This window comes from Rhinopithecus roxellana, chromosome 9, assembly GCF_007565055.1.
Source record: "Rhinopithecus roxellana isolate Shanxi Qingling chromosome 9, ASM756505v1, whole genome shotgun sequence".
NCBI lineage: Eukaryota > Metazoa > Chordata > Mammalia > Primates > Cercopithecidae > Rhinopithecus > Rhinopithecus roxellana.
In genome coordinates, this window is record NC_044557.1 from 30,502,261 (window position 1) to 30,528,931 (window position 26,671).

The 26,671-nt window shown below is 42.4% G+C and overlaps 1 protein-coding gene across 4 annotated transcripts in view; it reads left to right on the forward strand.

Moving 5' to 3' along the window:
- Positions 1–26,064, forward strand: part of FAM110B (family with sequence similarity 110 member B) — a 153,142-nt gene extending 127,078 nt beyond the window's left edge. For all 4 annotated transcript variants that reach the window (XM_010386785.2, XM_030938180.1, XM_010386786.2 and 1 more), the window contains one exon: positions 23,179–26,064. In XM_010386785.2, coding sequence (XP_010385087.1) covers positions 23,502–24,614 — 1,113 coding nt within the window. In that variant the 5' untranslated portion in view covers positions 23,179–23,501 and the 3' untranslated portion in view covers positions 24,615–26,064. The remainder of the gene's footprint in view (positions 1–23,178) is intronic.
- Positions 26,065–26,671: the final 607 nt, after the last annotated feature.

Genomic DNA, 26,671 nt, shown 5'->3' on the forward strand with positions numbered 1-26,671 from the left:
ACATGCAGAGCTGACTTTCTCCAAATTAGAACCCCTAACTTCAGCAGGCGTCTCCCCCAGATCATACCTTCCTTGGGCTTTCTTCAGTTTCTTCAGAGGGAAAAATAATTCCTTTCCGGAAAGCATCCTGTGTCCTGCTCCTTGCCTTATAAGAGCTCAGCAGAGAGGGGAGCTAAAGGTCCCACCCTCTGAAGGCTCCCTTTACCCTAGTCCTCCTGCTGTCAAACTGCTCCCGCCTGCCAAGGACCCCCAGGGTGCTGGAAGAGGTGGCAGGTGGTGTGGGGGCTTGCCTCACTGCCATATTAGGGTGGGGTTTCAGGAGCCCACTACTGCTCTATTTGGTGCTGCACAGGCTCTGTCTTTTCAACTTTGTTTCTGAGCCCACACTCTTGGCCTCACCTGCCCTCAGGTCCTGCTCTTTGGGGAGTCATGCCAGGCAAATGCACTCACTTCTCCCTGAGATCTTCCCCAGACACTTTGAATGATTGCCGCTGTCCTGTGAGGTTAGTTCCAACTCATCTGTACACTTTGTGTCTCTCTTGTCCTTTCTGCTCTGTTTATTATTTTCATTTTAACAGGGATTTGGGAATAAAAAGAGATAAACCAAATAAATCTTGCTACCATTTTGAACTAAAAGTAATATTAAGGTTACTTTTTAATCACTCATTTCGTATAATTTCACATTATTTAAATAGCAGTCAGACTATATATCTAATATTCCGTGTATGATGCTATAATCTTTAGAACCCATTGTGCAGAAAATGCTAAATTCTGTAGTACATGAACATGATACGGTAAAGATTTTATACAGATTGTAATCATAAATTATTTGATTAAGCATGACTTCTCCTTTATAAATACTCATCGAGAAAAAATCTGTCAGCTATGCCAGACTTGTTTTCGTAGCTGTCGTGATTTAGATTCTGAGGTACACTTTCCTGCTGCACACACTTCCTTTGGAAAACAGAATAAAAGCAGATTTCTGAGTTAATTAAGAGTGTTTGTGACAGAGATTTGATTCTGTTCTATTTATATAGAAAATGTGTTTTTCGGATCCTTTACAAATGCAGAGGATAAGATATCCATGTAGGACAAAGGTCTTCTTATATCTCTGCTAGCCCACTTTACCCTGTTTCCCTTTTACCTGTTTCTGTTTCTGATTATTTAATAAAAGTGTCAACCTAGTGAAGGAGACAAAGTGGAAGGCCAGGTTCCCCATTAACATCTTACTGTTCGTAAGGGTGGATTAGGATTGGCCTCTATTTTACTGATTAGAGGCCACATATACTGGCAGAACATTCAGTACTGGATTCGTTGGGTTAGTCAGTCAGCCTACAGTAAAATGATTTGTACTAGAGGGAGCTCTTCATGTCCCTAATGACAATGAAATTGTGAAACCCTCAGCTTCTCCGATAACAAAGCACAGCAGAGCATTGCTAAGAGGAGTTCTAGTGGATCAATTCTTGGGTTGCTCTCTCCACGAGAAATGCTTCCATCTCAAAGCCAAACTGATGGAACAGCCTAGTTACTAATAGAGATTGGAATTTCATATTGCGCTGCACAGGCAACATTTTTCACTTGAGCTTTTCGTTATCCTTGTTTATAGTCCTTAAATCTCAGAAATGCTGTCATAACCCATACTCTAGTGATGTATGTGAAGAGAGGTGGAAGGTAGGAAGGCGCATCCTAAATACACCTGATACATTTTGGGGAGATGCTATGGGATGAGAAAGCCACCCTGTTTGCATCACTGATACTAGAACTGACTTGCATATTTAGGTGGAACTTAAACTTGGAAGCATAGGTTGTTTTCATAACTTTTCCCATCACTCTACACACATCTCTATTAAAATGGTCACTTACAATGTAGAATTCATGAAGGAGACTTAGGAAATGTCAAATATGGTATCTCTGACTCTAGTTCTTCTAAATAGATTAGATGATAATGAGGAATTTTTAAAGAAAAATGATTCTTTTTATGTTTGGTAGACCGAAACATCAACTCTGCCCCAAGTCCTTGTTCTTCGGTGCTGATTTTTTTAAAAATCTCTTATCAAAATATAACTTTTAAAGCACTTCAGTTTACAGTAAGAAATCACTGAAATCTAGAATTGTTCTGCTTAGATTATTATAATTTGTACATGAAAATATTATTGAGGCCACGTGCAGTGGCTTATGCCTGTAATCCCAGCACTTTGGGAAGCCAGGGCAGGTGGATCAGCTTGAGCCCAGGAGTTCGAGACCAGCCTGGGCAACGTGGCAAGACCCTTCTCCTCAAAAGGTATAAAAATTAGCTGGGCATGGTGGCGCATACCTGTAGCCCCAACTACTCAAGGGGCTAAGGTGGATGAATCACTTGATCCTGGGAAGTTAAGACTGCAGTGAGCTCTAGTCTCGCCACTGCACTCCAGCCTGGGTGACAGAGAAAGAAAATATATATATATATATGTTATTGAGAAACTCTTTCAGGGAACACTAGTAATGTGTTAAATTTATTTTGTTTCTTATCTCATCTTCTCAATGTAGCTTCAATTTAGTATCCTCATAGACATGAATCATTTCATATGATTGTGCTTTATTGCCTTCGGTACTATTTAAAACAATTTTAATCCATGGCATATTCTGAACCATAATAATGGAAAAAGACTTTTTGTTCAAAAAGACACTTAATTTTAAAATTTTGGAACACATTAGGAGACAGTCTCATTTTTCTGATTTTTAGGCCAAAGTTTGACCCTAGGTTATTTTCTCAATATTAAAATATGAGAAATGTGAGAGCCTGTTTCTCCATATAAAATGTCTTGGGACCTGAGAAACATGTCAACTTACATTATAATTTTAACCTCTTGTTATTTTTAAAAATCATAATTGTTCCTTTATTTGGGAAGCAGATTATGGATGTCTCTCTCTTCCCCCAGCTGTTTTCTTTAAACTTTTATCCTTTGAAATTATAGATTCACAGGAAGTTGCAAAGATGGTAGAAGTTTCGCATGTCACCCAGTACCCTCCCATGGCTATGTCTTATATAATTATAGTACAGTATGAAACCAGGAAGTTAAGCTTGTGTGTATAGTTCATTTTATCACTTGCATAGATTTATGTAACCACCACCACAATCAAGATCCTATTCTGTATCACAGAGATCTCGTGCTTTACAAGCACCCTCATGTCTCCTCATCCTTATCTCCTGAAAACCACTAAATCTGTTCTCCATCTCTCTAATTTTGAGAATGTTATATACATGCAGTATGTGACTGTATGACATTGGCTTTTTTCATGTGGCTGTTCTTCAGACACATCCGTGTCATTGCATGCCTCAATAGTTCATTCCTTTTCATTGCTGAGTACCAGCCATTGTATGGATATACCATAGTTTAGTTAACCATTTGCCCATTAAGAGACATTTTGGTTGCTTCTAGTTTGGAGCCATTACAAGTAAAGCTGCTCTGAACAACTGTGTATAGTTTTTATGTGGATATAATAATATATACTCTGGAATAAATGCCCAGGAGTGCACTTGCTGGGTTCTATGGTAAGTGTATGTTTAGCTTTTTAAGAAACTGCCCAGCTATTTACCAGGGTGTCTCTACACTCTTACATTCCCACTATCAAGGCATAAAAAGATAGAATTTCTCTGTATTCTTGCCAGCATTTATTGGGTGGTGTCTCTCTCTCGCTCTCTCTTTTTTATCTTACTTGTTCTAACAAGTGTGTAGTGATAGCTCATTCATGGCTAGTGATAGATTTTAATGTCTTATAATATTGATATCTTTTCATATGTTTATTTGCCCTTTATATGCCCTCCTTGTTAAAATGTCTTTTGCCCATTTTCCAATTGGATTGTTTGTTTTTTTAAAGTTGAGTTCTGAGAACTCTTTATATGTTCTAGATATTAGTCCTTTGTCAGATGTATATCATGCAAATATTTTCCCCAGTCTGTTGCCTATCTTTTCATCCTTTTAACAGAGCCCTTCACAGATAAAAAGTTTTTGTAATTCTGATCAGTCAAATTTATCAGTTTTCTTTCATGGATCACTCTTTTGATGTCATATCAAAGTACCCTTCATCAAGCCACAAGTCCTGAAGATTTTCTTCTTTGTTGTTTGCTAACAACATTTTTTATTTTACAGTTGACTCTATAATTTTGAGTTAATTTTTGTATAAGGTATGAGGTAAAAGGTATGAGGTCAATGTTTATATTTTTGCCTATGGATATCCAGTTGCTCCAGCACCATTTGTTGAAAAGTCTAGTCCTTTTTCTTTGAATTGCTTTTGCACCTTTGTCAAAAATCACTTGGCTTAACTTGTGTAGGGCTCTTTCTGGGTTATCTATTGTGCTCCATTGATCTGTGTGTCTGTCCCTCCGTCATACCACTGTCTTGATTACTGTAACTAGATAATGTCTTGAAATTGAGTACACTGATTCCTATCTCAGAACTGTTTTAGCTATTATAGTCCTTTGCCTTTCCATATAAATTGTAGAATAATCTTGTGTAAGCTTGCAAATAACTGGTGAGAGGTTTTGCTTGATATTCACTCTTCCTTCGCCCTCATTTTCATCTAGCCAACTTTTCTTACACCTGATTCTTCTTTGTTGTCTATCTTGTCTTATATGATTGTCTACATAGAAAATCTCAAATAATCTACTCAAAAATGTAAATAAAAAGCTCTAGACCCCGTCTCTACTAAAAAGTACAAAAAACTAGCCGGACAAGGTGACGGGCGCCTGTAGTCCCAGCTACTTGGGAGGCTGAGGCAGGAGAATGGCGTGAACCCAGGAGGCGGAGCTTGCAGTGAGCTGAGATCCGGCCACTGCACTGCAGCCTGGGCGACAGAGCGAGACTCCGTCTCAAAAAAAAAGAAGCTCTAGAACCAAAAAATGAGTTCAGCAGGGTCTCAGAATATAAGATCAACAGACAAAAGTCAATTGTATTTCTCACTAGTGATGAGTATGTGGAAACTCATGTTAAAAATACTATACCATTTACATTGGCTCAAAAAATGTAATACTTAAAAATCTAATAAAACACATATAGAACGTATATGCTGAAACCTATAAAACACTGATAAAAAAATCAAAAGTCTAATTAAATGGAGAAGTAGATCCCTTTTTATGGACAGGAAGGCTCAACCTAGTAAAGATATCAGATTTCCTCAAAGTAAGCAGGTTTAATGCAGTGCTTCTCAAAATTCCATAAAGGATTTTTGAGATTGTCTTTTAATGCATTTCATTTTTACAAGAACATCTAGAATTTGCATGTGTTTGGATGGATTGACCAGGGAAGTGATTTTCTCACAATACACAAGTACTGTCAGTATGTCCAATTAAAAATAACCCTTTTATTGTAAAAATATAGTTCACACCTTCTGTATGACAGGCCATGTGCTCAGTGCCTTCCAGCCTTTGCGTCATGTCACCTTCACCAGCACCCTATGAGGAAGGTGCTGTTATTATCCCATTTAACACATGGGAAAAGGGAAGCACACAGATGGAACTCTCTTGTCCAGAGTCACAGAGCTAGAAGACGGGGAAGCAGGATTCACACTAGACCAACATGAGTCCTGCGTCTGCTCTGCATTCAGTGTTCCGTGGCCTCCCTGAGGCCCATTAGGGGTCTTGGGGCCTTCTCTGGTTTCATCAGGGTACTCACATCAAGTCCAGAGAATCCTGCTTTTTGAAAAATCACTGTAATCCTTACATCACTTCCCTCACTGGCACCCTGTGAGCCCCTGTTTTGAGTTTCCCCAGTCTACTATAGGATTTCAGTTTCCATTAGACAGCCGAACCCAAGGATTATTTAAATTGTCCAGCCATAAGGAAACATTTGATAGATACTTTTTAGGAAAAGAAAATTAACTGTGTTTTGAGAGTGTTGATTAAAAGAGCCCTTCTCATCTGTCAGAGAAGGGTGGCTGTATAAGTATTTGTCTTTTGCCCCGCAAGTGGGGGAAATGGATTTGGGGATGACACATCACTTTTCTGAGGTGTCAGAAGAAGTAGGTCACATTATGCTATTGATCATAATGTTTGAAAAAGCTGGCATTGAAAAATGAGAAATTGCATTCTGAATAGTTCTTTGTCCAAAGACTAGAAATATTTTCTGAGACAAACAATAAGTTTTATATATTTTTTCTTTTTTTCCATCATCTCCCTAGGATAACTTTTCTTTTGTGGTCAGTTTTAGCCTGCTAAAAGGAGTCATTGGCTCTTCATAGATGTATTGGCTGCATTTATTGAAATGTCTTTCAGGAAAGCTTTACCTCCTGAGTTCTAGAAACAACATTGGGAGTGATCCAGAATGCCTTACTAAGTAAAATAGATGAACGTTTAAAAGCCTCCGTCTATCTTTAGAGCTATTAAACAATAGAGAACCATTCAATATCTTCCCTTTAGTAGTCAATAAGAAAGAAGTATGTCGCAAAAGAGTTTGATCCCCTCTAGGCTAATGGAAGGGAAACCACCTGAGTCAGAGAACTGGTCTGGAGAGACAGGCATTACACCCAGTGGTCTCTGATAGCATCTCAGCTCTCAGCCAGTGGCCTCAGGGGTATTATGTCCCAACTGGAGGATTAACGAAGTGATTACTAAACTGTAATTGCTGGCTAAATGTCTTCCAAAGAATATCATAATCTCAGAAATAAGCTGACACATTACATGCAAATATAACACGACCTTTTAGCACAGTTTATTGCAGAACCATCCAACTCTTGATAACATTAGAAGCTGCCTCTGTTCTTCAGTCAGCCCACTTCCGGGCCCCTGTTGGTAATATTTTAGCCCAATGAATGGCTCCTGTCAGTGGTTCCCTTGGCCTGGAGGAAGGGAAGGCGCTGCTGGAGGCACTGTACACATTCTGTACTCTCTCATACATGCTGTATGAGAAGTATGTGAGGCTTTGAGGCTCAGGGCTTAAGGATGTGAGGGATCAACCCTGGCACAGATCGCAGCTGCTAGAACAGGGAGGCACAAAAGGCTGACAGCTTACCAAGGCAGAACCACGCCCATGCAGGGTTTCCGGTGCCCGTGGCTGAAGGGATGCCCTGCATCCTACTCCTTCTTTCTTCCTCTCTTACTTTTTTCATCCAGTCTGCTTAAACCTCCCTCTTCTTTACTGTCTTTTTTTCTTAGATTTAATCTACTTATCAAAAACATTCTTGTCACTTTCTTAATATATTGCAATGATTTTTTGGTGCTTAAATTCTCATTACAGTTTATCTTTAAAATTCTATCTTCATATTCTGTCTTCATGTTCCTTTCCTCTTGCTTTGAAAATAGAAGTTTCAAAGAAACGTAGAACCTATTAGAAAGGAAATTGACATTCACCTGCCTCCTCCTTCCACCCATTATAGGAATTCCCTCTAAAAGTTCTTGGACAGATGGTAAGTCTACCTCAGCATGAAGCATTCCTGGGATAAAAAGCTAGCAGTTCTTTAAAAAGCAATGAATTCTAGTTTTGGGCATTTGAATTGTTCAAAAATTCTTCCTTCTGTTAACCTGCAAATTGCCTTTATAGTCTGTGATGTTCATCTTATAATGTTTTCTCCAGTTCATTTTTAAAAAATGGTAGCTAACATATATTGCCCCATCTACTATCATGAACCCTGGTATCAGCCACATGGCACAGCTAAGGAACCTAAAGTTAGAGAGACAATTCTTCAAGGTCATGCGGTGGTAAATGGGGGAGGGGACTCACATGTTCTGACCCTAGAACCTAGAACCTATGGCCACAGCAGCCTCTCCTCCTTATAGGCACAGTTTACATTTTCCCTTAGAATCCAACCATAGAATCTCCCCCATCTCTACTCTAAATCGTGTGATCTCTTCTGTGGAATGTATGTGAATGCCTGAGCATGCCACAAAAACAGGGAATTGTGTCTCTTCCATTCATGTCAATACCTCCAGCGCTAGTAGCAGTGCCCAGCATGAGTATAAATTGAATGACTGAATCCCTTCCTTAGCTATATTATATTGCTCTATGAATTCTTAGCTGTTTTCTCCTAGGATCTCTGATTCCCTGTTGATAAACTTTAAATTCACAGAAGCAGTACTTTCTTCCTGTGTTTTACAGATGATGAAATTATCACTCATCAGATGATTTGCTCTTGGCAGATGTCTAGAAAATGGAGAGTTGCAGAGACCTGTCCCTATTAGGTTTTGCCTCCGTGAACATGAGGCCGTTGTTTACACACCAGCATCTAAGAACATTCCCACAACAGTATCACTGTCTTCCTTTTCGTGCTCTCTACCCTGTGCCTACCCTCAGCCTCCGACAGCAATCCATATAGGCACAGGCCCCAACCCACAGAAGCTCTCTTCTACTGCCACTCCTTTAGAGCCCTCATTATTTAAAAAGGCCTTCTCCTCCAATGCCACCGACCAGTTAAGAAAAATCCCATACAACTTCCTGACACCTATAAGTTGTTATTCTCTGGATTAAAGTTTTTGGTCACATTTTTATCCCCCTGTTCTCAGTGCGTTAGTGTCAAGTCTTTCCTGTATAACATGCATTTTTCTTTCTGTTATGTCATTCCCAACATGCTGCCTTTTTTTTTTCTCTCTCTCTCTGTTGCCCAGGTGGAGTGCAGTGGCATAATCATAGCTTACTGCAGCCTCGAACCCCTGGCCTCAAGCATTCCTCCTGCCTCACCCTCCCCATTCAGTGGGATTCCAGGCATGAGCCACTGCTCCCAGCCCATGCTACTATTTTTAACCATTGGAAAATAAATATCCTCTCTTGATTCTGCTTACCAACCTCTAGCTATTACCTCCTCTCCAAACTCCTGAAGCAAGCCACCCATATCACCGTCTCGACCTGTTTTATTTTTCCCATATCTCCTGAAATCCTGCCAATCACTTTACCAGAACCCTTCTTATCTAAGTCAACAGTAATTTCCACCTTAGTAAATCCTTGCTCTGCTTTTCTTTTCAGCACCTATGCTTGTCATACTACATACTATATTGATCGATCGATTGATTGACTGATTGCCATATATGTGAGCTCCACATAGTGTTTGTTTTGTTCACTGCCTGGCACATTTGTAGATGCTCAGTAAACACTTGCTGAATGAACAAATACTCTAGTCGGGGTGTCCTGCCTTCTAGCTCTTCTGCCTATATAAAGTTGATTAAGCAGGTCCCCTTTGAATTGGTTCCCTTGAGGGCAGAGCTTGGGGGAAGTTGCATTGCATTAGTCTGCATGGTTGAAGGATCCCTCCCCAGAGATGGGCTCAGGCTTCACCAGGATAGGCTGATTTTTATCTAATCAGGTCATGACTAGACTGTTAGTTTTCTATTGCGCAGAATATATTCTAATTTCCTTAGAAAGATATTAGAATACTTATTTGCCACAAAGGAAGGTGTCGCCACATTTTGAGAGCCCCTTGGAGAATCTCACCAAACAAAGAGCTTTTATTGTCACTGCCTCATATTGGATTCATCGGGCCTATTTTTTATATTTTATGAATGCCTCTCCTCACAAAGTTTTCATATCATCTTTCTGCTTCTCACTCCCCCTCACTGATGTATCCTCCGGCACAGCAAGTAGTCCTAACCACGGCTTCTGCCTGTAGTAGGTACACACTCTCCCACCGTAGCAGGAAGGAGTTTTGCTGTGAAAGCAGCCTGGGGCTTGGCATGGTACAGGCTGGGGTCAGTGAGGGGGGCGCTGGCCAGTATTTTTTCCTTTTTTCCTTCCTGGCTGATGTTCAGGTCTGGCCCCTCTTCAGTCCTTGTGGCCACAGATGTTTCCATGACCGTCCAGAGCAGTCTTAGGGCACAGGCTTAGAATACAGATGGCCCTGAGGTGGACAGCAGCTCCTTCAGCTCACTGACTGCAGGCAAATGACTGAAACCCTCCGTGTCTCCACTTCCCCATCTGTCAAGTGGGAGAATGACAGGTGCTGGGCAGGGCAGGTAAATAGAAGACGTCCACCCTGCCTGGCATGAGGTTCGGCGGGTGACAGGCAGCCAACAAATGGTTGCTGCTGTGTTCCTCTTCTTACACTGAAGATGCCTGTGCCCAGAATCAAAAGCTTAAAAGATAATGAGGCACCAGACATCAGCAACTACCTTTTACTGCAGCAAAATTATGCTCCTTCTTGTGAAAACACAGGAGAAAACTTCATTTCCCAGTCAACAACAGCAAAGCTAGAGACTGAGAATAAAAGAACTTTTTCTAAAAGCCAACTCCCTTTTTCACTTTGGGGAGTTATTTTTCTGTAGTAAACAGGAATGAGAAGCTTAAATGTTAATCAAGATAGAAGCAGGTGGTATCATTTTAACATGAAAGCATGATGGAATAGTGTAAAAAAAAGTACATTTTATTTTAATGTATATTGAAGCCAGAGTTTTCATATCTAATGAAAGATGTATTTTGCCCACCCAACAATGTCTGTAATTTTTTAGAGTATTGATCAGATTACTTTTAATGATGGTTTTAGATTATTATAATCCTTAGAGAGCCCCTTAAGTGAGCTCGATTTTGTTTTTTTTCTTTTTGATAGCGGGAGCGAGTCGGGAGGCCGGTGAGTGAACAAAGCCATTTTCATAACACATTAGGTGAGGTTTTTAGATTTGTATTCTTTTATCTTGGGGCAAAGGCACATCCTGAACTAAGCACATGTCACATGAGAATCTCTACAAGAGATTCCAAACTCTGCTATCCTCCACTGTCTGCTGTGCTGGGCAGACAGGAGCCAGGCAGCTGCCCTCAGGTGTCCCATCCTTCGGGGAGGAGGGTCATTACCACCACTCACCATTCGGGAATGAGGACCATAAGGCAAGAGCCCAGGAGGAAGGATGGGACTCAGAATGAGAGGTCAGAAAAGGCTTCCCTTTAGTTTTGTTGACTCTTTTTTCAGCGTGGAAGACTCAAGGAGGGCAGTGGATTCCAGGAGAGAGCGCAGAATGTGGAGGCAGGTATCAGAGAGTCTGGGAAGGAGGAGGGCGTCTTGGTCTAAGGAAGCTGGATAGAGGGGACAGAGTCTGTGGTCGCAGACCCACATCTCCCTGATACCAGTCTCTCCTCTCCCTCCTAAGGCAGTGCCTACCTTCAGGCACAGCTGGACCCAACCTAGCTCTGCCCAGTGGAGCCCAAGCCTGCTGCTTTCCTTTGAAGGAGCTTCACGGCAGAGCTGAACTGGGCCTGGACAAGGTGGATGAACTTATTAGTCATTGCTGAGCTTCCTGTCACTTGAACCCAAAAATAATACTTCAAGTGCAAATTGTGATGAAGCCTTACCTTTAGCATTCTAGGCTTGAAAATAATTTTATGTAAGATGTGTTAAGTGCTGGAAAGATGAAAGTATGTGCTGCAAGAAATAGGTGTCTATAGTCTTACATGTCTTATTTTGAAGATTATTTATCCCACAGTTCAGTCTGAATCCATAGAAGTGAAAAATAAAACTGTTCTTTTCAGAATATACTTAAGGCAAAGAACTAGTTGTTCTAACAACTGCTATACAAAGAGCTCTTCAAGAGATGGAAAATAATTCTAGGTGTTTCTTGACAAATGAGATCAACAATATTCACTATTTTTTTAAGTGAACTTACTGGTTCTGCTGTAAAATTGTACCTTGTATTCATTTCCTTTTGCCCCTTATTTGTGCTCTAAGCACAATTCAGTGCTAATGTGTTTCTTAGGTTGTGAATAAACAGTCTCCGTGTATTTGCTTTCTATTGCACCATAATCTCCAATCAAAAGGAGGTACTTGGAGTATCATTTCAAATATATACACATTCCCAACTTCACTTCCCAAGATTTTATCTGACGTTTTCACTGGGCCTTTACAATATGAAAGGGTGTGCTAGATATTCTACTGAATGCTTAACATTTTAGTTCAGCTCCGTGAACATTTGAATTAATGCCTACTATGTGCATAGCTGAGGGCTTTAGTAAAAATAGCAGTAAAATTAGGTGATCTCTGCTCTTCATATGTTCTGTGCAGTAAGATAGAATGAAACCAGTCTTACATTACTGTTCTTTTTCAAATCTTTCATTAGTTTCATCAAAGTTCATCCAACTTTGATAGATCCACAGTCAGTAGCATAAAGAAGGAAAATTTAAAATGAACAGAACTCAATTTATAAATGTTTTATCTTCTCTTTTGTGCATTTAAGCTGTTAACAAGTAGTATGGTTATTTGATTTAACAAAAAATCAAGGTTTTTTTTTCCTCCTTCACCCTCTGGAGGAAGCTGGTATTAATACTAAACAGTGAATGGCCAGAAGAGTAGATTTTCAGAAGTAAAATGTAATTAGTGTGGGTGCCTGAGCCATATTACTTTAATATAAAGCATTTAAAAATACATTTGATGCTTCATACGTATCTCTTTAACAGCTGAAACTACAATGTGACAAGGTGGGGTAAGCCAAACCATCCTTGTACCCACTTTGGTATGAAGCCCTCGCCCTTCCGTAGCTGAACATCTTAGACAACCTCTTTAATGCCTCTGGACATCAGTTTCCTCATCTGTAAAATGGGGATAACAACACCTGGTTTAGAGATATTTGCAGGATGGAACTTAAAAATGTGTGAAAGGCATTATTACAGCACAATATATGTGCCTAATAAGAAATGGTCATTACTAACGGGGCATTATTTCAGTTCTGGGGACATTGTATGTGCTTAATAAGAAGTGGTCATTACTAACAGGTACTTTTTTAACATAATTTATGTAGCAATTTATCTAATACACTCACAGAGGAATTCCCCCAAAATACTGCTTTTTCTCCCTTCAAGTTTAAATGTTTCATAATTTTATTACAACACATTTCATTTCAGAGTAAATATCATCTTCTGCCCTAAGGCTGTTTACTAGAAATTACAATTTTTTTTCAAAAATAAATGTTCTATGTATATTGGCACAGTAAACTTTCTTATCATTTGTGCTAGATTTGCCCTAGAGTACAAGTTTACACAGCTAAAGGAGAAAGCAGTAACATGCAAAGTGCAGACTCTTAAAATCGACCTTGGTAGAAGCACTTGGCACGGCTCCCTGGATCCACACCACCCTGGGTTCTGGTCTGGGCTCTCTCTGCCGCTCACCAGTTCTCACCCTCTCCTCTATGCAAGGGGATCAGACTGCCTCTTAAGGAGGCTCGCTGAGATGAGGTGTGGGAACTCACGGCACAAAGCCTTATGAACTGCAGGAGTTACTACCAGACTTTATAATCACCGAGTTAGTTGAGTTGTTATTACTGCTCCTGGAAGTTGTGCCTGGTTCACCCAAAATGGGGAGCCCACTAACTCTCAGACTCACAGTAGCCAGCAAGTCTTTTTTTTTTTATTTTTTATTTTTTTTATTTTTTTGAGATGGAGTTTAGCTCTGTCTCCAGGCTGGAGTTCAGTGGCATGATCTCGGCTTACTGCAACCTCTGTCTCCCAGGCTCAAGCAATTTTCCTGCCTCAGCCTCCCGAGTAGCTGGGATTACAGGCATGTGCTGCCACGCCCAGCTAATTTTTGTGTTTTTAGGGGGTTTCACTATGTTGGCCAGGATGGTCTCGATCTCCTGACCTCGTGATCTGCCCACCTCGGCCTCCCAAAGTGCTGGGATTACAGGTGTGAGCCACCGCGCCCAGCCCACCAAGTCTTATAAACTCTGTGACTCGAGTAGACTAGTCTGTAAAAAAATGACAAAAAAAAAAATGAAGAATTAAAATCCACATTTATTTAATATTTGGTCATGGCCTCATACATTGTCACAACTGAATATGAAGCCACATAAACCTCTCCACAAGAGAGGAAACGCTGGCAGAAAGGGGATCATTTTATGTTTGTTTGGAAAGGGCAGGCATTCTTACTATATTTGCATAAAGGAATTCTAGTAGCCCTGCTTTGTAATTACTTATAATAATTTTCATCAAGCAAGTCATTATATTTCCAAGTGATTCTTGGCACTGGTTATGCACAGCATTGATTTCTGTAATCCCAGGTAAAAGGCAAGGCTCCCCCTCACTGATGCAAGTTGGGGGCCCTCTTACAATAACACTTTCCCTACCTTAGGCCAAGGGAGAATGTTGAGCTAGAAATGTGAAATTTTTTTCTGACTCCCTGTTTCATTATAGTTGTCTTAAATAGGAGGAAAACATTTTAAAAGAAACTTCTAACATTTTTGTTAATTGCTTTACTTACAAATGAAAATGAAGCATGTGGATGACTTCTCTAAATGACCTTTGAGAATGACATTAAAGTAAAGAATCCATCATGGATTGAGATTTGACCTGCTATTTTTCTCCTACTACCAGATTTCATTTGTAATAATGGCTTTATTGTTTACTCTAGCCTGTTTCACTCATGTAACTGTTTGCTTTGAAATTTGAAACCACATATTTTCTCTGTAACTCAAATAAAAATGGGGTCATACAAGTGACCTTTTAGCCAGAAACTGCACAGTCAATCCTCTTTGACAGAAATAGCACAGGCTTCATCACTTGAGATTAATGGAATCATTTTAAGACAAAAGATCATTCACTTACCATAAAGCTTGAAATCTAATGATGGTGATTATCAGTGCCAAGCTGCAGACACTGGGGACAGCATTTAATAATAGCTTACATTGGCCAGGCATGGTGGCTCATGCCTGTAATCCCAGCACTTTGGGAGGCTGAGGCGGGTGGATCACCTTAGGTCAGGAGTTTGAGACCAGCCTGGCCAACACGGTAAAACCCCATCTCTACTAAAAATACCAAAACTTAGCCAGGCATAGTGGCAGGCGCCTGTAATCCCAGCCACTCAGGAGGCTGAGACAGGAGAATCTCTTGAACCCAGGAGACAGAGGTTGCAGTAAGCCGAGATTGAGCCATTGTACTCCAGCCTGGGCAATACAGTGAGACTCCATCTTTAAAAAAAAAAAAAATTGCTTAAATTTACCCAACAATTTCCGGGCTGAGCTCCTCACTGAGCACTTTCATGTGTCACCTCAAGGAATTCTCACCCCAGCCAATGAAGTGTAGGAATCATGGTTATCAATGTTCCATAAATGAGGAAACTCAGGTACACCAGCTGGAGAAACTTGCTCAGGGTCAAGTGTCCTGTGTTCTTTTTCCATGCCCTAAGCATTTGCCCCACTGAATTCTCAGTTCTATGCCTGGATGAAATCTCAGACAGGACCTGTAGCCTTTTCCGTTCATCTTCAATAATTTAGAGTCCCCGGATCAGTTTCAGGCATGGAAGAGTGCTGCCTCACATCAAGATCAAAACTCCACCTCTGGTCCAGTTAAATTGGTTTCTCTTCTCCCAGCTCAGATCTGCGTTGGCTTGGAGACCCGGTGAAGAAGGTAGTTAACAAACATCATTTTCCCCTTTTCTTGCTCCAGCTCCTCTCCTGCTCCTTATCAGACGGCTCTACCAGCCTCTACTGGGCAGACCCCGCATTGCATAATGAGCAAGGGACGGGCAGAGCGTTCAGCGGAGGTGACAAGGTTTCTCTCCCTGGCTCTTGCAGTGGGAATCGATGTCCCCTGGGCATGACGCATTTCAGAGCTGGTTCTCTCTGGGAGCTTTTGGGTTCTGTGGAGGCAGCCATGCCTCTCCTCAGCTAGTGGATGCCCCCAGCCTTCTCAGAGGAGGGCTTTGGGGGGACATTTTTTCTGTTGTCCTCCTTTGAAGGGACTTCTGTGAGAATACTCCCAGACCACCTTTCCCCAGCACATATGTGGGCCGAGCAAACCCTCATTTTTGTGCCTGTGGAAAGGCAAATTCATCCTGCCTGTGCGGTCTAGTTAGAGAGTACCTTACAGACTCTGCCCTTAGACTTCTCAGACTGGAGGTATAAGCCAGTTCCCAGGCTCCTCAGCTCCAAGGGGCCTGTGTTGGGCTTTTTTGGGTGCCCTTGAATTCAGTCCCAGCAAGTGTGAGATGAGAGGAGGCTGTGGCCACCATTATGTACCTGAGCACCGAGTGAAGGGCTTCAGGCAAAGCTATTCCTATTCCAGTAGACTCGGTAGCTTGCTTTGCCCACCTGACATCATGTGAAACCTTTGTGGGTAACAAATTGTACCCAGTCCACTCCCTCCTGACTTGCCACTTGGAGGATCCTGCCACAACGTAGTGCATATTCACTTACGTCAAAATAACTTTTCCATTTGATCGACATGTCTGTGCGAGTTTTGTTCTGTTGCACTAGTGTGCCTCAGCACACCTCAGGAGCACCACTGGGGTGGGCTTTCCTTGAACTGTATCTGTAAAAACGTTAGAAGGTAAAAGTTGGCCTTCCCTGCATCTCTACACCTGGTTCTACATTTACTTCCCATCCTCTGGTCATATAGAGTAGATGTGTCAAAAGAAATCAGACTTTAAAAAGTTGCTGAAAAAGTGGAGAAATGATTTACTCATCTTGTGGAAAAAATTAAAGTGCCTGATTAAAACAAAATAATGGAAACCTAGAGCAAGAGGATACTTTATTACATAACATTGGAAAACCTACTCTAGTCAGCTGAAAGAATATGCTAAAATATGACTAGAATACTGGAATCAGAAGTTTAAATATTAGGAAAAGTCTGTGGTTTTAAAAAATTTATAACATGATAGTGTTGTTGTCAAGAAGATTATTTTGCTTGCAATCTGGAGCTGATTGCTAATGGCAATACTAAGGTCAGAAAGAGAAGATTCAGCCATCAGAATTATAGATGGTGAAGGATTTCACTATGGAGATAAGAAGGAAAAAGACACAGCATTCAGTAATTGGAAAAGTGCAGGTCCTGAAAGGGTGGTGGTTTTGACTTAATGTTTCCAGATGGTTGACACTCTGATTTCATACTTTCTGTCCAATTTATAGTGTGCAAAGTCAGTCTCTTTTGGTGCGTGCCTTTTACTCCTCCATTTGCTCTTTCATTTTCTCCTTTACTTTGCATATCTTTACAAGTTGTGCTCACAGTATAAAAGAGGTTAATGAAAGTGGTGATGTGCTTGGAAGAGAAGGAAAAGGGAAGATGTTGAAAAGGATAGCATATCTTATTAATTAAAATGAATAAATACTTTGGGAGACCGAGGCGGGTGGATCGCAAGGTCAGGAAATCGAGACCATCCTGGCTAACATGGTGAAACCCCGTCTCTACTAAAAATACAAAAAAAATTAGCCGAGCATGGTGGCAGGTGCCTGTACTCCCAGCTACTCAGAAGGCTGAGGCAGGAGAATGGCATGAACCTAGGAGGCAGAGCTTGCAGTGAGCCAGGATTACACCACTGCACTCCAGCCTGGGCAACAGCGAGACTCTGTCTCAAAATAATAATAATAATTAATGTCTAAATAAAATGGATAAATAAAGGAAGCAATGGAATGGCATTGCTGTTGGTTAAAAATGGCTCAGGCAGAGGGAGCAGCAGGAATGGACACAGTGGGTGAGAGACCACTGTAGTTGTAGTTCTGTTTGGCTTAAGCCCAGGGTGCAGAGGAAGAAGGGAGCAAGGATTGGAGAGGAGAGTGTATACTTCCTGCCAGCCACTTCTCTGTAGTCAAGTGGGAAGCCGGGAATGACTCATCCTCAACATGCACCTCCTCGCCCTTCGCATCCTGCCTGTCTCCCAGTTCAGCCCAGTGCGCCTCTTAAACATCCCTTCAAACCGTCCACTTTTTTATCCATCCTAAAGCCACCCTCCTGGTAAGAGTGAAGTAAATGAAAATGCCTGTGTGCTCTTATTTAACCCACTCAAAAAACCCTAAAGAGGTAGGTACCGTTGCTATCGCCATTTTCCAGATGGGAAATCTGAGGCACGAGAAGATAAAGTGACCTGCCCAAGGGTACTCAACCATTACGGGGCAGAACCATAAGCAGTGCCATATTGGGTGGTGCTCAGAGCCCAGCTGCCATGTCCCCTCCCCTGGGAAGCTCTGACCCACCTCTCTGCAGCCACACTTAATCCTCACTCATCCTGTCCCCATACTGCAGCCAGGGGAGTTTAAAAAAATACAAGTATGACTATGTCACTAATGCTCAATTACCTCATAAAATCCAAAGTCATCTGCCTTTCCCCTGTACCTAGTTGGGCTCTTACCGCTGTCCCGTAGCACTCCATACCAGCCATCAGAGTGTCTTGAATGTACCATGAACTCAAAAGCTGCCCTGATGAGGGATGCCCTCGCCTCCTGGGTCTTTATTGGAGTTCGTCTCCTCCTTACCCTTCTTTTACCTTCAAGTCCTTTGCCACAGTCCTGCTGAATTTATTTTCTACATCATTCATTCAATTCACGTTTATCAAATGCATTTTGAATCTTTAAGTTCAGGATTTTTCTACATCTTACACATAATTGCTCCACCAGTAAGTACTAATTGATTGAACATAGCCATAATTCAGTGAGTACTCTTGTATTGTAAGTGCATCTGTCTTCCATTTGTAAAGAATCCAAAAGTTAACATTGCCGTGGGAAACTGCATTTTTAGTTCAAAGACAAGGATGTGACTGTTCTTAAAAGGGAAGCCAAGAGTATAGATATGAGAGTGATCGGAGTCAAGTTGGAACCTGATGCTTCAAGTCAGTATGCACAAATACTGTTACCAGAACAATCAAAAAGCAGTGTTCCAGAGAACAGTTTTACACATATTGTAAACGTTTTGTTATCTGGCATGTTAGGAAACTAGAAGAATCAGTTCTAGAATTCTTAATAACTTCAAAGGTAAATGGCTTCTTTTATTTGCTCCCAAGAATGTTTGAGCTGAAGACATTTTTCAGCTCACCAGATTCAACACATTTGTTTTTATAGATAAGAAAATCAAGACACTTAGATGTTAGGTGACTTAGAGCTCAATTACTCAGGCTTGCTCTTTCAATAACCCCCTTTTCCTGCTGTGAGACACAGGGGAATTATTCATTCTCACATAGAAACTTCTGTGGGTGAATCCAGGTTGTGTTCAGTTCCCAGGGCCCTTGCTCTAACTCCAGTGCTTTCTCCTACTTAAAATTTAAAAACCAATTAGGCATTTAACTATCCTTTTCTTTTTCGTTACGAGAAGCATTCTTTAAAGAGGAAGTAACAAAATAGCAGCCCGAATTTGGCCAACAGTGTTTTTAATATTGAATTTTTAAATCGGGAGAGTTTGTGCAGAGCTCTGGATTTGCTGCTGTGTCAACAATGAGCCACATTCCCCATGGCAGCCCGTAGCTGGGAGCTCCTTTCCCCAGGCCACACACTCTCCCATTATCTGCCTGGCCTCAGAGGCTTGGAGGCACAAATTGCCCGGATTACAGGAACTTTGGCTTTAGCATTTTTTTTCCAAATAAACTGTGTATGAGGTTCATTCTCTATATCTAACCACCTCCAGGATTGCAAATGTTCTTGAGTCTCCCCAAGGTTATAGTTAAGCTGAGGGTCGTGTTCACCTGACTGCACCTGTGAGGAGCTGTCAGATTGGAAGTTAGAAAGGTTCAGGCCACTTTGGTTTTAAAAACTTGGAATTCTCTGAGATTGCTATTTCTGTGCCTAAAAAGCTCAGACTTTTGCTCATTCAGAGACAAGAAACTTTGGCCTGTTTCCTCTGTGCTGGAGGCATTTGGGTTCTAATGGGATGCTGGCTAGCACAGAAATGGGCTTCCCCTCTTTCCTGTTGCTACTCAAAGGCAACAAACAGCATCACCTGGGATCTGGGGAGAAATGCATAATCTGGGCCTCACTTGAAATCTGCCAAATCTGACTGTGCTTTAAGGAGATCCTCGAGGGGTTTGCAGGCCCATTAAAGTTTGAGATGCACCACTAGAGTGAGTAGTGGGAGATAACATTGCTCTACTTCCTTGTCCTTGGGTCCTTTGTCCCCCAGCTGGCTCTATGTGCCACATGTTTTCCCTGCACAGACCAGGACTCCCCCATAGATGATGTGCTCCCCACACCACCCGCCGCCACCATCAACCCCAGGCCGGACTGCGTTTGAGTTCATATCTGCTCTGATTTGCGAACCATTTAGCACTTTGGCTTTGCCAAGTTTATTTTCCCCAGTCGTTTTTATCCCTTCATGAAATTTTCAAATGGATGTTAAACAGGGTAGAATATAGCCAAGATGGTTTGTGAATGGAAGTTTCTCCCACCCACAGGCTGTGTTCTCCGTCCTGAGTCATAAGTCAAGGATCAGGCAAGGCTACATAATTATTTTTGTTGATGAAACCCTATGGGGCCAAGATCTAATTTTCCTTCCTCAAAACAACACGAAGCCCCTCCCAGCCTGGCGGTTTGCCTAACCATCCCATCAGCACCTGACTGCACCTCAGGGGGCCTGTTTAGGCCGTCAGAGGGCTGACTGCAAGGCCACAGCCAGTAGAGTGTCATGTGCCACAGTGCTCTCTGAACAGACGTCATGGTTATCTCGTACAAAGTCTGCACTACAAAACTCAGAGTATTTCTCCAGCACTATAGAGCTCTGTCCCTGCCAACATTGTTTCACACTAAAAAATAAAAGAACCAGAGTTAAGGATTAAGTAAATATTACAAGAGACAGCAACCTAAATCACCTGCTTATTTTTGAAGTAGGTTTACTTTGTTGGCTAAACCAGGTAGAAAACTTGGAGTGTGCCTTAGTATCCCACAACACCCCAAACAGTATATTTAGTTTGTTCCGTTGCTTTTGGGTCTTCCAATAAGATGATGTTGTTTTTTGCCTTCCCAGAGTTCACATCAAAACTATAAACTCTAACCATGGTCATGTCAAAACATCATCACTGTGGAAAATTATTAGGGAAATTGGGAATAGCAGAGGAGGAGTGGAAAGGGGTAGAAGCCAAAAGGAAATGAAGTATGAAGTACTTGCAGATAATTGCTATTTCTGACATAATTCTTTCACACAGGTTTTAAGATAGGTAATTGTTAAGGGGTGTGGAACAATTGCAAGTGCTAGAGGAGCCGTCCTGAGGGTGTCTGCCACATGAATATAGAAAGCAGTGTGCAAGGAAGACAAGCAGCTTTCTGGAAAATGCTTCCTAGAAGATAGACTGATGTTCCTCACTCTTGTGAATCGACAGTCAGGCTTTTTATTCAGTGTTGCCAACAGTACCAAAGCCAACCTCAACAGACATGCAGGTGTGCATGGAAGGCCACACCAGTGGTGTAGGTGTTTTAGGCTTCTGGTCCTAATATGATAGAACTAGAAGAGAAGATGGTTAGAAGAGAAGCACAGGCCTGCATGAGGAGGAATGTTACATGAGAACTACAACTCATCTTCAGAGAGCATTGGCCTAAGAACAGTCAGTGCAGGACCATAGAAAAGTTCAGTCATTCACCAATATTCCAACACGCCATTTTGAAACTGGAAGTAACGCCTTCATTCTTAGATCCTCAGAACCTCATGATTTTAAAGGAAGAAGGGATTGAAGGAATCTCGTCCAACTAACTCGTGCCGCAGGAGAAGGGAGGTGAACTTTGTCTCCCACTGCCCACTGGGTGGTATTCCCTACTCTGGTCCTCAGGCACAAAGCTGAAAGGTACAGATCTTGGTCCTGCCCCTCACTGTGCCCCCAGACCTTCTGGTATTGTCCTGGGGTCAGCCCTCTCCTAAGATCCCGGGTATGATGCCCTCGGTGTTGCACCCTGGCCCAGGCTCTGCTGCCTGCTCTGGCTCTGAGTCTCCTCTGTAAAGAGGATGAGATTGTGCCTCCAGAGGAATCAGTGCTCCCTTCTGGCATTTCATTCAAAACGTGTTCAAAGAAACAATCTCATTTCAACTTAATGGGAGGAGGTGTTTTTTTAAAAAACTGAATTAAGGTATCAAAATAGAACCGCACAATTAAAGGAAATTGTTAACGTAGATATTGCCTTGGGGTTTCTCAAATCTTGCATAGGAAAATATTTTTATTAGAACAAACCCCTTCGCAGATTACTAAAATTATCTCTAACAAAACTTGGTGATGGGTTGCATTTAGAGATTTAAGAATTTCAGAAAATTATAAGGAGAAATATCAGCATATTTGGTTGTACTATGACTTTATTTATTTTGTAAATTAGTTATTTGGCATGTTAGTTGAATAGGTTACTCTCTTAACATTCCTAATGATAACCAAAGATGCTGTTAAGGTCATTAGCCCATTGCTTTGGAGTGCTGATGCATTTGTAAATGTTCTCTCCCTGCAGTAACAGGTTATGGGAGGAATTGTTCCAGGGACTGCAGGGGTAAGTGTTATATTATACGGCATATGAAATAAAAAGACTGCTTACAGAATTACAGTAGGAATATTGATAAACGTTCAACTATTAACAGGTGGGTTTCGTTGTTGTTGTTGACTTGGTAGTCAAGTTTTCCCATGAAAGCTTACCTATTACCCAAGTTTTCTATAGTATTAAAGTAACATATTGTTAGGTATGATTAACACTTTTAAGACTTTGTTCCTAGTACTGTTAGGGGATTTGGAAATATACATACCATAAAGAAACTTTTGATTTCTGCTCATTAAGTATGAAAAATTATGGATAACTTAGGGACAATCAAATTATCTATTCATATGGTAAATCTGTAAGTATTTCTAGGTTTCTTCTAATGTTAAAAAAAAAAAAAAAAAAGTAAGCTTGTGTTTAATGGGAGCAACTCCATGCACATTTGTGGTTTTCAGGAGAAAGTGTTTCTAAATATATTGGTTGGCCAAAGTAAGATAACTGAAGCATGTTGAGTTTTTTTGTTGTTGTTGTTTTTTAACTTTGTAGCTTTGCTGCCAATCCCATTTCTTGCCCTTTTCAGTTTATGAAGTTATAAAAGGGACTGTTGTAAGTGTTCCTGAGAGATTGGGAGTACGGAGGGAGAAGTTTTGCTTCCTTGCAAAAGAGATAATTCACGACGTTGCAACCGGGGGCACGGAAGGGATTCGTAGGAACTCAGTGGCATGTAATGAGCTGGAGAACCGGACTTGGCTAAGCCCTCATTCCTACGTTCATCTAGTATTTGATGGGTTTTGAGCTAAGAAATGCCAACCGGGCGTGTTCAGAAGGCGGATCTCACCAATCCGGAGGCAGCTGGAAGAGTTCGCGCGTGGGAAACCTTAGCCCTTTCTTTCTTCCTAGCACAGCGTTGTGCTGCTGCGCGTCGGCACAGGCGGGGGCGCAAGGCCCGGGTTGTCCCCCTCGCGCAGTTGGGGAAACAGCTGCTGAGCTGCGGCCCGCAACCCTCGGCCGCGTAGGGGCGGGGCGGGGGCGCTGCGGGGTTTCTCTGTTGCTAGAGCCGTGATGTCACCCGCCCCTCCTAACCCGCGGTTGGTTGTTTTGTGTTTCAGCTCTGCCTGCAGTTGAACACAAAGACCTGAAGGAGACTCCCACCTCTTCAGGGAGAAGAAAGGAGGCAACGAAGCAGATTAAAGGAACTTGTGGCTTGTGGCCTTTTTGTGCAAGGGCTGCCTGAAAGGGGAGAAAAGTGTATGAAAGCCACCGTGGCGGTTAATGAGCTGTGAGATGAGGCGCTGCTGCGGCCGCTGCTGCTGACACTAGCTCCCAGGCTGCACCCGCTGCCCTTGGCGCTTCATGTACATGTGTCTATTCAGGCCGTGCGGAGGCGTCCAGAAGAGCATCCAACACGGCTGCCGGGGAAAGACCGCCCACCATGCCCACGGAGACCCTACAGACAGGTAGCATGGTGAAGCCGGTCAGCCCCGCAGGCACCTTCACCTCTGCCGTGCCCCTGCGTATCCTGAACAAGGGGCCAGACTACTTCCGCAGGCAGGCCGAGCCCAACCCCAAGAGGCTCAGCGCCGTGGAGAGGCTGGAGGCCGACAAGGCCAAGTACGTCAAGAGCCAGGAGGTGATCAACGCCAAGCAGGAGCCCGTAAAGCCCGCCGTGCTGGCCAAGCCCCCGGTGTGCCCGGCTGCCAAGCGCGCGCTGGGCAGCCCCACGCTCAAAGTGTTTGGCAACCACGCCAAGACCGAGAGCGGCGTGCAGAGGGAGAACCTCAAGCTGGAGATCCTGAAGAATATCATCAATAGCTCCGAGGGCTCCAGCTCGGGCTCGGGGCACAAGCACAGCTCCCGCAACTGGCCGCCCCACCGGTCGGAAACCACCGACCTGCACCGTCACTCCTTCGCGGAGTCCCTGAAAGTCTACCCCACGCAGGGCCGCGGCAGCCCGCAGGAGGGCGGCTCCCACGTGAGCAGGAGACTGCTGGAACAGTCAGCCGAGTCCTTCCTCCACGTGTCCCACAGCTCTTCGGACATCCGCAAGGTGACCAGCGTGAAGCCTCTCAAGGCCATCCCCTGCAGTAGCTCTGCCCCTCCCCTGCCTCCCAAGCCCAAAATCGCAGCCATCGCCTCCATGAAGTCCCCCGAGGCCGACCCTGTGGAACCAGCTTGTGGAGTCAGCCGAAGACCCTCCCTCCAGCGGTCTAAGTCAGACTTGAGTGACAGATATTTCCGAGTGGACGCGGACGTGGAGAGGTTCTTCAACTACTGTGGACTGGACCCAGAAGAGCTGGAAAACCTGGGAATGGAAAACTTTGCAAGGGCTAATTCTGACATAATATCCCTCAACTTCCGCAGCGCAAGCATGATCAGCTCAGACTGTGAACAGTCTCAGGACAGTAACAGTGACCTTAGAAATGATGACAGTGCCAATGACCGCGTGCCGTATGGCATTTCTGCCATCGAAAGAAATGCCAGAATCATCAAGTGGTTATATAGCATCAAACAAGCTAGAGAGTCACAGAAGGTCTCCCACGTGTAAGACAGTGCGTGGAAAGGAGGGAGGGTGGGTCTCTGTGCTTACGCAGTTGTAAAGGTTGTGAGGTCTCCTTGAAGTGTTGTGAGCTTCTCCACTCTTTGTGTTGCTTGTTGTGCAATGTTTTCAAGTTGCATGCCTGTCAACATGGGGACTGACCTGGCTTCCACGTCACCATCGCTGCAGAGCCTGGCCGAACACGCGTCATCTGCCAAAAGTTTCAGGCCAGAATCTAATTAGGGCTTTGCTCTTAAGCAAAACTGTTTACATGAAAATGGTATACGACTTCTTCAATATTTATGTGGTTCTTGTGTTTTTATATTCCGCGCTATTATGTCTTAATTAAAAGTTTTATCAACTGGCTTTTAAGTTGAGAGCAGAATCTTTTTGAAATAAAAAGCCACTTTGCCTACATGTGAGACTATTCCAATGGGACAGTAAATGGGATCTACTACCAAACAGATAGTGACTGACCGAACATAGAACCAGGCTGGGTTTTCTGTGGAATAAAGTGGTGAGCCTGACGTTAATCGTTTACATGTTGAAATTCTCTTGCCACTTAGTGAAGTGTCGCTGGGGTAGCAATGCTAAGTTTTGTGTCCGATTCAGTGTATAAATGTTGGTGGTTCTGTGTAATGCTGACCCCAAGGAAAGACAATCAGATAAAATGAAGGATGGTTAAATCTAGGAGGTTGGGTGTTTGGGGGTTTTGTTGATGTTGTTCTGATTTGGGATATTTCAGAAATTTTTAATACTATCTTTTGACAGAATGGCCACCCTAAAACAAATACTGAATGCCTTTAAAAAAAAAAAAAAAAAAAAAAAAAAGTTGTGTTTTTTTTGTTTGTTTGTTTTTGTCAAGAACTACTAATTTCATGCTGTTTCTTTCTCTCTCCCTTTATTGTTATTTGATTTGGGGGAAGGGAGTGAGGCTTGTGCAGGTTTGAGCTATCGGAAGATACGAACAGAAGTGAAAATACCAGCCATATCAGTAGAGCCTCCCATTCAAAAGTGAACACACTTGGTAGCTGAACCATATCTGAGCAGCGTGATTCTGTTGTCTTGCATATGTTACTATCTCAGGCTGTGGGTCTTTGTTACAGCTCTAGGAAACTGTAGAAATTCAATGCTATGTAGCTTTTCCACCCCATGGTCTCTAGTGCTGCCTATCAACTTGTCCCCTTTTTTTCCCAATAACCTGTCTTTCAGGTGGTACAGTTAGCTGTCACTCAGCTGACTCTATGATGTGGCAGCAGAGAGGGAAACCTACAAGTGGTTTGCCTCATTGCCTTTGCCACATCTGCAGTTCTCAGCAGCACTACCTTAGACTTCATCAGCTAATAGGAAACTTTTTATGGTGTAAATGCTGTAAGACTTTGTACATACTTCAGTTGTTATGAAATCTTTAAAGAACAAAAAGAAAAAGTTACACTAATAAATTGCTCTGGTGCAGGCACTAATGGTGGTGGTTTCTCTTTGTCCTTCTGTATTCTCCTTCCACAAAAGTTTAACTTTGGACTATGAATCAGAAGCAGATTTTTGATAGTCTTGAAGAAACATTATTTCATTAAGTTAGTTTCACCACATTCCAATTGCTCCAAACACCAGTGTTCTTAACTGTGGCTCTAGCAATGTGCTTTTGCTAAAATGGTTACATCAGGGTTCCTAAAATGTGCTGCAGCATCTCAGTTCACACTTGTGTTATTTTTGTCTTTTCTTAAACATCAGGATTTTTTTACATCTTCCACACGACTCTTCAGTTGTAAATATTTATGAGTTCTCACCCTGGAGGCATACCTTTGAAATGTATGGCTTTGTTTTTATTTGTACCAGCCCAACATCTGTACCTTGGCATGTTTTCACACACTGGCTCCTCCACTCCTTCCTTCATTCCTCTTGAAAATGTCACTTGTTGAGTGACTCCTTCCAGGTATCATGGTAGGCACAGGACTTTCATAGTCAACAACACGGTCTCTGCCTCAAAGAACTTAGATTTTCCCCTTTATTTTAAGAGAAATAACATTCCTCTTAGTGGACATGTGCTATCTGCTATATTTGGACAA